This window comes from Bactrocera neohumeralis, chromosome 5 (assembly GCF_024586455.1).
Source record: "Bactrocera neohumeralis isolate Rockhampton chromosome 5, APGP_CSIRO_Bneo_wtdbg2-racon-allhic-juicebox.fasta_v2, whole genome shotgun sequence".
Classification (NCBI taxonomy): domain Eukaryota; kingdom Metazoa; phylum Arthropoda; class Insecta; order Diptera; family Tephritidae; genus Bactrocera; species Bactrocera neohumeralis.
The window spans coordinates 74,685,628-74,698,476 of NC_065922.1; the positions used below are offsets into that span (position 1 = coordinate 74,685,628).

At 34.7% G+C, this 12,849-nt stretch overlaps 1 protein-coding gene and 1 long non-coding RNA gene across 2 annotated transcripts in view; one reads left to right on the plus strand and one right to left on the minus strand.

The window, feature by feature from the left end:
• Positions 1–12,849, minus strand: part of LOC126760318 (tyrosine-protein phosphatase corkscrew) — a 51,470-nt gene that overhangs the window by 37,496 nt on the left and 1,125 nt on the right. Inside the window, exons 2-3 of the mRNA XM_050475879.1 lie at positions 12,573–12,760; positions 12,376–12,502 (exon numbers count right to left, since the gene is read on the minus strand). Coding sequence (XP_050331836.1) covers positions 12,376–12,502; positions 12,573–12,760 — 315 coding nt within the window. The remainder of the gene's footprint in view (positions 1–12,375; positions 12,503–12,572; positions 12,761–12,849) is intronic.
• LOC126760321 (uncharacterized) lies at positions 4,939–8,745 on the plus strand. Its single transcript, XR_007667187.1, has 3 exons — positions 4,939–5,003; positions 5,945–6,336; positions 6,399–8,745. It is a non-coding gene; the product is annotated as an uncharacterized LOC126760321 (long non-coding RNA).

The window sequence follows — 12,849 nt, forward strand, 5'->3', positions numbered from 1 at the left end:
GCCACCGTGCCTGGCCAGTGCTTAGGTGACTGTAGCGCCGCGATGTAAAGTAGTTTAACAGTCACATGGTGATTCGCGGGAAGCTGGCTGCCAGTTGGCGCCTATAAAAGAAACGCAGCCACCGTGCCTGGCCAATGCTTAGCTGACTGTAGCGCCGCGATGTAAAGTAGTTTAACAGTCACATGGTGATTTCTCGGGAAGCTGGCTGCCAGTTGGCGCCTATAAAAGAAACGCAGCCACCGTGCCTGGCCAGTGCTTAGGTGACTGTAGCGCCGCGATGTAAAGTAGTTTAACAGTCACATGGTGATTTCGCGGGAAGCTGGCTGCCAGTTGGCGCCTATAAAAGAAACGCAGCCACCGTGCCTGGCCAGTGCTTAGGTGACTGTAGCGCCGCGATGTAAAGTAGTTTAACAGTCACATGGTGATTTCGCGGGAAGCTGGCTGCCTGTTGGCGCCTATAAAAGAAACGCAGCCACCATGCCTGGCCAGTGCTTAGGTGACTCTCGCGCTTCGATGCGATGTGTTTTGAAAGTCACGTGGTGACCTTAAGGGAAGCTGGCTCTATATAAGAAAAGCAGGCACCGTGCCTGGCCAGTGCTTAGGTGACTGTAGCGCCGCGATGTATAGTAGTTTAACAGTCACATGGTGATTTCGCGGGAAGCTGGCTGCCAGTTGCCGCTATAAAAGAAACGCAAGCACCATGCCTGGCCAGTGCTTAGTTGACTGTAGCGCCGCGATGTGATTTGATTTGGAAGTCATAGCAACTGGTCGCCAGCCGGCTGATTTAATTTTGGATTATTTATTAAAAAAAATATATTGAAAAATTATATCTTAAGACATAATCTTATATATATATATTATTTCTTTTTTATAGCCACAGGTAATAAATGGCCGCCGCGCAGGCGCAGAGCACTCGATTTACGCACGCAAATCCACTTAATTAGAATGCAATGCACACTAATAAATCGCTGCGACTACACTAGCATAGCAATAAAGACAAACATATCAACTTAATAAACCGTAAATTAAATGAAATTATTAAATTAAAGTTCAGTGTTACGCACAGTGGCGAAAAAAAGATCGAAAATGGTCATGCACGGTGTCAGCCACAACAGCACATGTCGCTGAGCAATGCAAATTGAAATTGTTAAAAGTTATTTAAAAAATCATAAATCTTCACAACGGAAGACATTCCACGTGTAATTTTCAATACTTTAGCAAAATCGCATTTCGACAACCTTCATAAATGTCAGCGGAGCAACGTGATCCATTTGGCGAAAAAAAAATCGTCAACTAAAAAATCATAAAATTGATTAATTACGGGCACGTTGTGGGAAATCGGTAATGCGCATGTAATGGATGGTGACACGATGAGACGGCTGCGGGTCAAAGTACTGACATTTAATTGAGCGTATGAAAAATGTTGAGAGCAAAGAAATGACGCAGAGTTGATTAGGTAAAAGGACGCATAGAAACAGAGTTGATATAGGAAAGGTTGTAGAGAAGCTTTTAATAAGCTTTTGACACTTCGAAGCTTTCACATAGTTTACGCACAATGAACTGAGAGGAATTGAGTGTAGAGCTTGATAGTAAGCTTTTAAGACTTTGAAGTTTTTATCAAGCTTTTAAGACTTTAAAGCATGCGGGCGTTTTACATGCAATGAACTGAGAGAATTGAGATTAGGGCTTTATAGTAAGCTTTTAAGATTTTGAAGCTTTTTTAGCAAAATTTTCAAACGTTGTTGCTTTAACGCTTTTTACAAGAGTAAAGCTTTCTAGCAAGCTTTGGAGACTTGGAAGCTTGCGGCCGTTTTGCGTGCAATGAATTGAGGTTTTGACAGTAGGGATTTAAAGTAAGCTTTTAAGATTTTCAAGCTTTTTTAGCAAACTTTTGAAACTTTATAACTTCACGATTTTTACTCGCGGTTGAGAGCAAGGCTTTTTAGCAAACTTTTGAGACTTTGAAACTTTCATGTTTTTTACGCATAATGAATTGAGAGCAGAGCTTTAAAATAATATTATGAGACTTTTAAGCTTTCACTGCATAAAACATTATCACATTCTGAGACAGCCGAGTCTTCAAAAATGAGAATCTCGGTCAAACATCAAACAAAGTGCTCTCGCGTTCTCTTCTGGAACGAATGGGAGCTATGACTTGTCTGCTAAGCACAGTGCTCAATTCCTGTGCTTTACCTAGACACGAAGCATTTCGTGTACTGAATTTGAGCAGAATCGAGAATGAAGTAGCGCTAAAATCTGACGATAGATGGTACTCCGATGCCCGAACTTATCAATGTCCAGACCCAACACTTTTGTACACTTTTTTTTATTTTCAACGAAAAGCTCCAGGTTGATCACCGTGAACTACATAATAGAAGAACTTTAATCGCACATTTTGGGATTTGATTTTTCTTTTCTTTAAGGAAAAGTTATAAAAACGATTATAGAGCTAACGGCTCAAACGGAGTTTGTTTTAAATAATGAAAAAATTCGCTATATTGCTCGAAGAATGCCCGGCAAGCCACCAATGAAATTTTTGAAGTTTACGGAGACGATGCTGTATCAGTTCGTGTAGCACAACAATGCTTCGCTATCTTCCGTTCTGGAAATTTCGCAATTTCGATTTGCACTGATGAAAGTTTTATACTAATGGAATAATGCCTCTAGTGAAAAAATGGCAAAAAGTTGTCGACCAAAATGGTACATATTTGTAAGTTTGATTAGAAATACGAAACGACTTTTTCGACTGCCCAATATACTGTATATTATGGCTCCGCGGGGAACAAGCTTTCAAGTTGGACTTGTTAATACCTTCTTCCTTCTTTCCTTTTTTCTTACTACATCAACCTTTTTTATATCTACATTATGGAAGTTTGATTGATATTGGGGAAAGCTAGACGATAAAGTGTCTTTGTCTAGCAACTAGCGGTATTACGGCTTCGACTCCAGTTACACAAAAAAAAAATAAATAAATAAATATTTTTCGTACAAAAAAGGCTTTTTAGTTGCAATTAAAATTCTTAACAGTTTTTGCATTGTTGTGGCGACTAAGCTATGTACACATTGCCTAAATATGCACAACGCAGGTTTCGGCTGATATGGACATCGCCCGCAGCTATGAGTTATTGTAATTTAAAATTTAATTACTCTTTCGTTTTTTTCGCTTTGTGGGCTGTAAATTATCAACGGCCATTTTACACTGACAAAATTGCACGTAACGCACGGCATGGGGCAACGAATGCATGCACTCGTATGTAGAAACGTTCTGTTTAGGCCGGCGCATGACGACAGGAGCATGTGCCCCGTTGCCACCAAGCATGTAATTACGCGTATTATTGACGCGCCGCGCTGACAGCGGCCAACTAATGTGTTAATGACGTTAGGGTCATAAATATTTCCGCCTTTCCGCTTGACAATTGCCAAAACACAACACGAGCAGTTGACAAACGACATATACGCAATCGGTGACTAAGTGAGCCGAACGCGTCGGCAGAGTGTGTGAACTGAGCGCTCGAGCGGATAATTTGTATGTATGTAGTTATGTAGCGCGTGGCGTCGTTGGCTAAAATGAATTTTTTCCCAAGAAAAATAAAAGTAAATAGATAACTGAAGCAAAGTTATTTAAATTAAAACAGGTGAACTTGCGAAGAATCGTGCATGACTAGGCGATGAGTCAGCAGTAGGCGAAGTGTGGGAGTTTTGAATTCCATAAGTTGCATGCGATTTTTTAATATAGACGCAGCAATTATTTATTTTCGAAAAGACACGCAAATAATTGTGGAAAGCTGGGGATATTTTTGGAACCAATCCGGTAGGTAATTCCGCGTGTTGTAGGAGTGCGACTTAGAAATCCATTTAAACCCTTAGAAACTCAGTTTAAGAAGCGATTCGTGTTTCTATATCTACTTGTGAAATGTCTCGAACAGTCTGGGAATTGAGGAATTTGAAATGCTTTTAGCCACTTTTAGACAGGCGGATATTCGATGCTGAGCGTAACATTACTGGTCGAGTATTTTACTTAAGACTCAAATAAAAAGTCACCCATGTGATAAACGTTTAGGTATTCTCGCAAATACGACAGCAGAATATTACGAAGGATTTATATCTGAGATATAAAATTACTTGTGTATTTTGTGATACTCATATCTTTAAAAGAAGCGCTTGGAGGCCGCCTTTTTAACGGAAACACCCAGCTATAGAACTTCGATTTCGCTTGGTTGAACTTGTGGAACATCAAAATAATCCTTTATGGAGGACGAAAGAACTGGTTAAACTTGTTGTGAAACTCATATCATCAAAAGAAGCACTGGGAGCTCAACTTTCAAATGGAAACATCCAGCGAAAGAATTTCATTTTTACCTGATTGAACTTGTGGAACGCAGAATAAATTTTCGGTGGGTATAAAAAAAAACTTCTTGCTTTTGTGAAACTCATATCTTTAAAAGACTCGCGCTTAGCAACGATCAGCTACAAGATTATCGTAATACACCCGGATCTTATCCGGCTATTTTTTTCAATCTAACGCTGTTTGGATCGATGAGTAGTAACAGTAGGTGTGGCTTCTTGATTCATATTGAACGCGTGCAAATTGCAATTAGTTAAAACCTTCAGTAATATAGTTAAACCGCCGTTTTCCCCGCAATAAATGGAATATACTAATGAATTCCTGGAGCAACAGTTTCTACTGTCAATGCTTGCAATCAAAGCTGCACGCTCAGAAAATAAGCGCCAGCAGCAATGGATGAGCTCACAAGTTTTTATAAAACTGATTTACATCGACTGATTAACGATCGAATGTATATCAATAGCAACTATTTATCTTTACCTGTGGATCTTAATGTAATACCGACTGACGTCAAGCTATTGCGCAACGTGATAGAGTGGGTAATATCATAAATTTATTCAATGATATAAATAACATTTTTGCAGTAGAGATTTACACTTGTACTGAATTTGAATTTCTTAGCATGGAGTTAACTCTTCTAGAACTTTGAGCAGAGCGTGTAAATTTTTTTGAGCAAAAAATATTGAAAATATTGCAATAATTCAAATAAATTTTTAGAAAAAAAGTTTGGAGACTTTTTAAAAAGCTTTCAAGTGTCATTATAGACTTTAAATTAATAACTGGTATCCCAAAAATGATAATTCATATACATTTTGGAGTAACAAAAATTTGGAGACTTTTTAAAAATCTTTCAAGTGTCATTATAGAATTTAAATTAATAACAGCTATAAAAATAATAATAATTCATATACATTTTGGAGTAACAAAAATTTGGAGACTTTTTAAAAATCTTTCAAGTGTCTTTATAGAATTTAAATTAATAACAGCTATAAAAATAATACCTAATAATTCATATACATTTTGGAGAAACAAAAATTTGGAGACTTTTTAGAATTTTTTTAAGTGTGATTACATAATTTAAATTAATAACTGGCATCCAAATAATTATAATTCATAAACATTTTTTGAGAAAAAATTTTGGAGACTTTTTAAAAAATTTTACATAAGTAGTAAGATGTGTACCAAAAACTAAACAAAACTATTTTCTTAAATTTATCATTGATTCTATTAGTTCAAGCAGCACAATTCGCTTACAACCTGGTCTCCAAATTTGTTAAATAGAAAAACATAATATTTGAAAGCACGATAAAAAAAAAAATTGGAGAGCATGTATGTAAATATTTTTTAGCGAAAGATCTCGAAAATTTTGCAATAATAGCTTAATAAAATGTGAAAAATATAAAAATAAAATTCGTTTAAAAATAAAAGTATAAAAATAGTGCAAATCATGACCTGAGCAGCATCTAAACTTCATTCAAAGCTTTCGTTAACTGATAGCTGCTGGTGACTGACGCCATCCCCTTCCAGGCACCACACGCTGTTCGATTTATGTAGATTTTTTCATTTACTTTTTTCTTTGAAATTTTCATGTCCAAAAAGCATCAGGAAGTCCATGCACGTACGGGTGCCATAACGCAGGCTGTGACAACAGTTCTCCAGAAGCGAGCGTCAAATATCTTCATACTTATAAACACGAATACAGCAGTATTACACAAAGTACAACAACACTTGTAGATATAGTACAACCGATACAATACGTCAGCAGTACGCGCAATCGAGGCGACAGCTTTGAATCGGCAATAATTTATCGCAAATATCTAAAACTTACACGTAAACTGTGGCAGTTAAGAACCAATAAATCTCGCACGACAAATAAGATACAAACACATCTATGCAATGACAGGCCGATGAGAGCGTGCTGCATGTCACATACGCCCGAGGGAATGCAATGCAACGACGCAATTTGGACGCGAAATGCAAAGTGCAAAAAAGTACCAAGAAAAAACACATTCAACACTGTGTCTATTTTCAACTCTTAATTTCTTCTTCTTAGCTCCCATAGAAGATTAATTGGGCGTTCCACAAGTTCAACAAGTTATTTTTATCAATCACAGAGAACTAAAATTGTGTTCCACAAGTTCAACCAAGTGAAATCGAAGCTTTGTCGCTTGATGTTTCTATGGAAAAGGCGAGCTCCCAAATCTTCTTCAATGTAAAACCTGTTGCGATTAAAGTATGGATATTTTTTCGGATTTTTTGCCGACATATTTGATATTTGACAGCAAGCTACGTCATCACAACTTACCAATTGGTGAGGTTTCTCATTCAAACTAAATAGTTCCCGAATTTTTTTGAGTTCATCAAGTCGCAAGTGATAATCAAATTTCTTGAGGAACTTTTCAGAAGAAAAAAAATGAAGATGAACAGCTTGAAAGCAGAAATGACAGTCCTTAACCAAAAAATCTACGTCAAAAAGTGAAGAACAGGACATTAAAAAAACGGACAACACTGTGTTTACTAACAATAAAGGACCATTTTGATCGAATGAAGAGTTCACTAAAGATCTTATCGATGGTATTTTGCCTACCTACAGTAAATTTTAAGAACCATGCTTCGAGATGGTCCGCCCTTTTCATGGCTGTAACTCGAAACCTATTTAAGATATCGATTTGAAATTTTAGTATATTATTTGTAAAGGTATAAACTAACTAAATATAAAAAATCCAAAATTTCCCACTAGGGGGGCACAACTTCGTAAGCCTCTAAGATTATATTTTTCTAAGCAAGATTGCACGAATGTTAAAAATCGAACATTTTTGACCACTTGTAAGCCAAAATGTTCGGCTTCTTGCGTAGTACACATGGCAGGATTTCCATACAAATTTCTGTAGAAGCTCTGGGAAGCACATAAAATCACAGGTATTCCAAAATAATTAAATTCAAACACGCATTGCTTGGCGCCGTTGCGAAAAAATGCAAAACAGTAGCAAGCAATCAACGACAATTAGGTGAGACGCAAAGAACGACGTACGAAGGATTCGGAAATAGGGAAAAAAGGAAATAAAAAATTCAAAAAAAAGCGATAAAGAAACATTCACCAATCAGCAGAGACTAATTAGCGACGCAGCCGCAGACCACAGGAACTGCGAGTTATTATGAGAAAAGGCGAAACATAAAACACAGCAAGCAAATCATTGACTCCAAACCAATGAAAGTGAGAAAAAAACTCAAACAAAAACGGAGCATTGAAACATTCAAGCAATTTAAGAATCAGAGCACGCTATATAACCGCAAATTGAATGCCACAAACGATAATAAGACGCAACACAACAAGATTACTATAATTACGGTGAAATAAAAAACATATATACGAGCACTGGGAATACCCAGTCAGACGGAAACGTGACCACAATGGAGAGACAGCAAAACATATTTATGCGACTGACTGCTGTTCGTGGGAATCAAGCGCGTAGGGGTAAGGAAGCGTTGGTACAGACATAACCAAGAAGGGAAGTGCTGTAGATATGAATTTTGTAGAGATTGCTGCAAACAGACCGAAGCTCAAAAATAAGAAATTTGTACAAGAACGGTAAATAGCACATTTGATAGATCCAAAGAGCTCTTTTCCGCCACTTCAGACAATCTAACTCCACTTTAATCGTAGTTATGTTTTGACAACGATCTCAGCTAAAGTGAAGAATGCCTAGAAGCGACCTGATAAATAGGAGTAGTTAGGATGGGATACTGGAAAGAATTTTCTACGACAAATGCATTGGATATGACTGGGTCTAACCTAGATAGATTTTTATTTCACTTCTAAGCCTCACTTTTATTGCAAAAAAACTTGTGTTTAGCATTTCCAATTCAACCTCGGCTTTGGTTCAAGTAAGGCATTGGAGGTATATAAATATATGCAATAAATTATTGTTTACTATAAAAAGCCTGAACTAAATTAATCAGCGCTTAGAACCTCAAAACAATTTCATAAGAAAATTGATTTACAACTGATTTTATAACACGATCATTAAACGTTTTAATTTGGACACATAAATTGCCACTAATTGTTGTTTTCGCTAACAAGGCGAACAGTGACAGTCTTCTGAAGAACAAAACAATTTTAATAATTGTTTACACACTTTCTATGAGTCTGATCAAAGTGAGAGAAAGAAGCGAGAAGATTGCGAAATTATATTTTTTTTTCATACAAAACTGATTTATTATTGATAATATATGTATGTATCTCATTTACTATTTATTTTCATTTTACGAATTTATTTCACCACTATACCACAAACATATGTTAAAAAGTTTGATATTCATTTGTTGGGAGAGTTTATAAAATATATTTTAGACATGTTTGAAGTATCATTAAAGAATTTTAATTAATAACTAGTATCCAAATAATGATAATTCGTTCACATTTTTTGAGAAAAAATTTTGGAGACTTTTCAAAAATGTTTCAGGTGTGATTACAGAGTTTAAACTAATAACCGGTATTCAAATAATGATGACAAAAATTTGGAGACTTTTTAAAAATCATTCAAGGGTGATTACAATATTTAAATTAATAACTGGTATCCGAATAATGATAATTCATACACATTTTTTGAGAAAAAATTTTGGAGAGTTTTTAAGATTTTTTTTAGTGTCATTACAGTATTTAAATTAATAACTAGTATCCAAACAATAATAATTCATACACATTTTTTGACAAAAAATGTTGATGAGTTTTTAAAAATCTTTCAAGTGTAATAACAGAATTTAAATTAATAACTGGTATCTAAATTAAAATAATTCATACACATTTTTCGAGAAAAAACTTTGGAGACTTTTTACAAATTTTGTAAAATTAGTAAGTTGAGTACCAAAAACCAAGCAAAATTATTTTCCTAAATTTGTCTTTGATACTACATATTAGTTGCAAGTAGTACAATTCGCTTACAACCTGGTCTCCAAATTTGTTAAATAGAAAAAATTATTTGAAACACGCTACATTTTGTAGGAAACTGCAATAACTAGATTTATAAAAGTTCGTCTATCTAAATGTGTAGAGTTTGTCTAACCACAATTTGTATGTGAAATTCTACTAAGTACTAACATAGTAACCATTGCGCTGCTTGAGAACATTTTCAGATGATCGCCATCACGACAACCACTTTACATTCCCATTTCGTCGGCGATTTTATAAATTTAATTGGCGGCTATAATTATATTTGTTACAAATTTCAACGTGTAAGTCAACACGCCTTCTTAGTTCAACTAAATAAAAAAATACCCTTTTTAAGGTAGCGAGTGAGTTCTACTTGTTTTGCGCATCGCAAAGGCCTAAGTGCCCATACACACATACATATATATATACTTATGCACATACACATATACTCGTATATACATATGTAATATGTATATGCTTATGTAAATTGTTTATAAAAACGTGACTGGAATTAGTAAAATTGAAAAAATGCTCCATTAAATAAACTAAATTGAAAATTAGCAAAGTTAAACAGTTTTGACTGGCAGATAAATGTAACGATCGCTAGATAATCAAACGCATAACATTTCAAGGGCAAACGTTTAGCGCTTAGCAGCGCTGATGCCGCAGGGCTACAGTACAACTGAAAGACGGCTCGTTAGCAATTCGTTGCGCGCTAAAACAGCGGAGACAAGATTTGCGCCTTTCAAGCTGATAGCGCATTGACAACCACGTTGAATGAACGGTTATCTAAGCATCGACGAATGATAAATCATTTGGCGAAATTTAACGAAATTATTATTTTACCGCAAATATAAACGTGACTACGCTAAAAAGGAATCAATTCATCAATCACTTAAACTCAGCAGTAGTGAGTATATTAAATTGTTATGTAAACTAGTTTAAATTAACGGGCACATTTTGCGGGAAATATACAATAATTAATTATCAGCAGGTGTGTAGAGTTTGTAGGCATTGTGAAAATTGATTGCAAATCATTGAAAACGTTTATAAATAACTTTCATTGTGTATTATTAAAGGCAATAAAAATTGTGTAGAGTTTGGAGATTTACAGAAAACGCGAAAACTAGCAAATTTTTTGGGTTATAGCCTATTCGTAAGTATTTTACAGCATATATTAGGGTTAATATGTTATGTAGACTTTGGAGACTTTTGAAAAATATTTTACAAGCCAACCAATATTTTTAAATGACTTTATTAAGTGTTTAAGCATTTTCTTCAGCTTAAAAAATAAGTGGAGAGTTTGGAGACTTTCTAAACCAGCATATAAAACATTTGTTTTAACTTTTTGTGCTATATTTTTTCTTTTTATTTTAACAATCAGACCATATTGAAATAAACTAGATCTCAATAATCAATCAGCTATTTATAAATCGAACCTTAAATAAACAAGAGTGTGAAAAATATTTGCAAAAAATTAATTATCGCTCATTTTTGGAACTTTCTCATTTTATTCATAATTTTGTATGCTTTTAAGAGACGATGCCAAAATAAGTGTATGGATATTTCATTTTAAGAAAGCCATCATCCACTAATAAGGAAAAGTAATTACGCGATTAAGTGCCTTAAAAGCGCATAGAAATGACAGCCAGTATTTGTGCTTTTGCCTTGATTATAACTCTGTATTTTAGGTACTTCTTTTCATCAACGTTTTTCATTCATTTTTCGTTGAAGATTTTATGCCAAACAGAGCTGACAATGGACTGTACAAAGCGTTTGCGTACATCACTTAAAAGTTCAACAAATTTTCGCGTATGCCAAATATGTGGGCCGTAAAATATGGAACAATAAATGGAACAAAGAATTTATATACACACAGACATACATTTGCATAAGTTTGCGTTGGCGTTCACTCCAAAATCGAGTGTCAATAAAAAAAAAAAATAATTTCTGAAGGCATCCAATATACCAATGGTATGTAAAAATACAACAGAACAAAGATAACTTTTCTAGAAATAAAAAGGCACGGTATTTGCTTTGTTAATTTTTTTTCGTTTTTGGTAAGTAAAAAAATTGGAGACTACAGAAGCTGAACCGAAATGTAAATGATAAGCTTTATTTTTGTTAATTATTTTAAAGCTTTTTATATCTAATATTTATTAATAGGGAAACTGCGACAAATATGTATTGTTTAAAGTGTTGAAGTTGATATAACAAGTACTTAAGTTTAAACTGTGTTTTGCAGACTTACCAGACTTTAGAAAATATATTTATATGCACATATTTAAGTCGGCAAGCCATTAGATTCTCTTACATATTTTTGTTACATTTAGCTGTTATGTTGTTAGAATATAGCTGAAAGCTATACTAGAAGTTACACGCAAGCTTTTTAATCAAAATTCAATTAATGTAGTCTACATTTAGGCGCTAGGTAATAGCATGTACGTTCTTGAATGATGTAAAACGTTTTTTATAAAGTTTTGATTAAAAATCTTTTAATTTAACACGTTGTTTATCCAAATTAATTAATTTTTATAAAAAATCATATAATGATGCATGTAAAAAATGCACTATAACACAATTTTAAGACATATTTTGTGCTTCGTACACTGCCACTTTATCAGCACTGAAGAACCGACTTGTACATTTGCATATATAATACTTATTTAGCTTGTGAGCTTATCAAACAATAATTTAATAGTTCAATACTTTGTAATACACGTATCGTACGTATGTAGGTATATAGGCTTGCATATAAGTAGGTATTTCGCCACTTTCAGATTAGTGAATGCATTTTCGAAATCCAAGCAGAATTACTCATACGCCACCTACGCCAATACTTGCATAAATGTACATACATATTTACGTACATTAATATTAATAAGTACATGTACGTGATTGTTATATTCCTAAAACAACATTTAATAAACAAATGATCAAAAGCAATAACCACTGTTGCTACCGAACATTTTTGCAGCGTTTTCCCCCTTTTTTACTATTTTCATAATCGCTTAGTAGCACTTGTACTATTGCTCACTTTTACACATTTTACACACATTATATACGAAAAATCAATTAGATATTTTTTTTGGCCACTTACCTCTCGGTTGTGGGTTCAGCACAGATTAATGGCTGCTTTAGTTCTATAACTTGTCCATTTTTTTCCTTCAGCTCACCATTTTCCATGTAGTATTGTACCAATTCAGGAAGTGTTGCGAATTTCTCACCTAAAACCAATATACAATTGCAAATTAAAGCTGGTTTGCATTTTAATATAGTAGGTACAAGGCCGCTTACCGCCATACAGATCAAAGAAGTCACCATTGTTTTGTATCTTTATATGCGTCACCTCTTGACCACGGCGTACCGATAACGTGAAAGCGCCAGGATTTGAGGATGAGAGGCGTGCTAAAAACGAGCCATCGAAGCCTTTTTCACGCAGCAGATTCTCAGCTTCTATACCACTTATCGTTGGGTGAAACCATCTACACAAGTGGAAAGAAAAAATTTTCATTAATCAGGAAGTTGTGATCACAAGTTTAAGTTGCAATGACTTTTTTCGACGTAGTAGCTC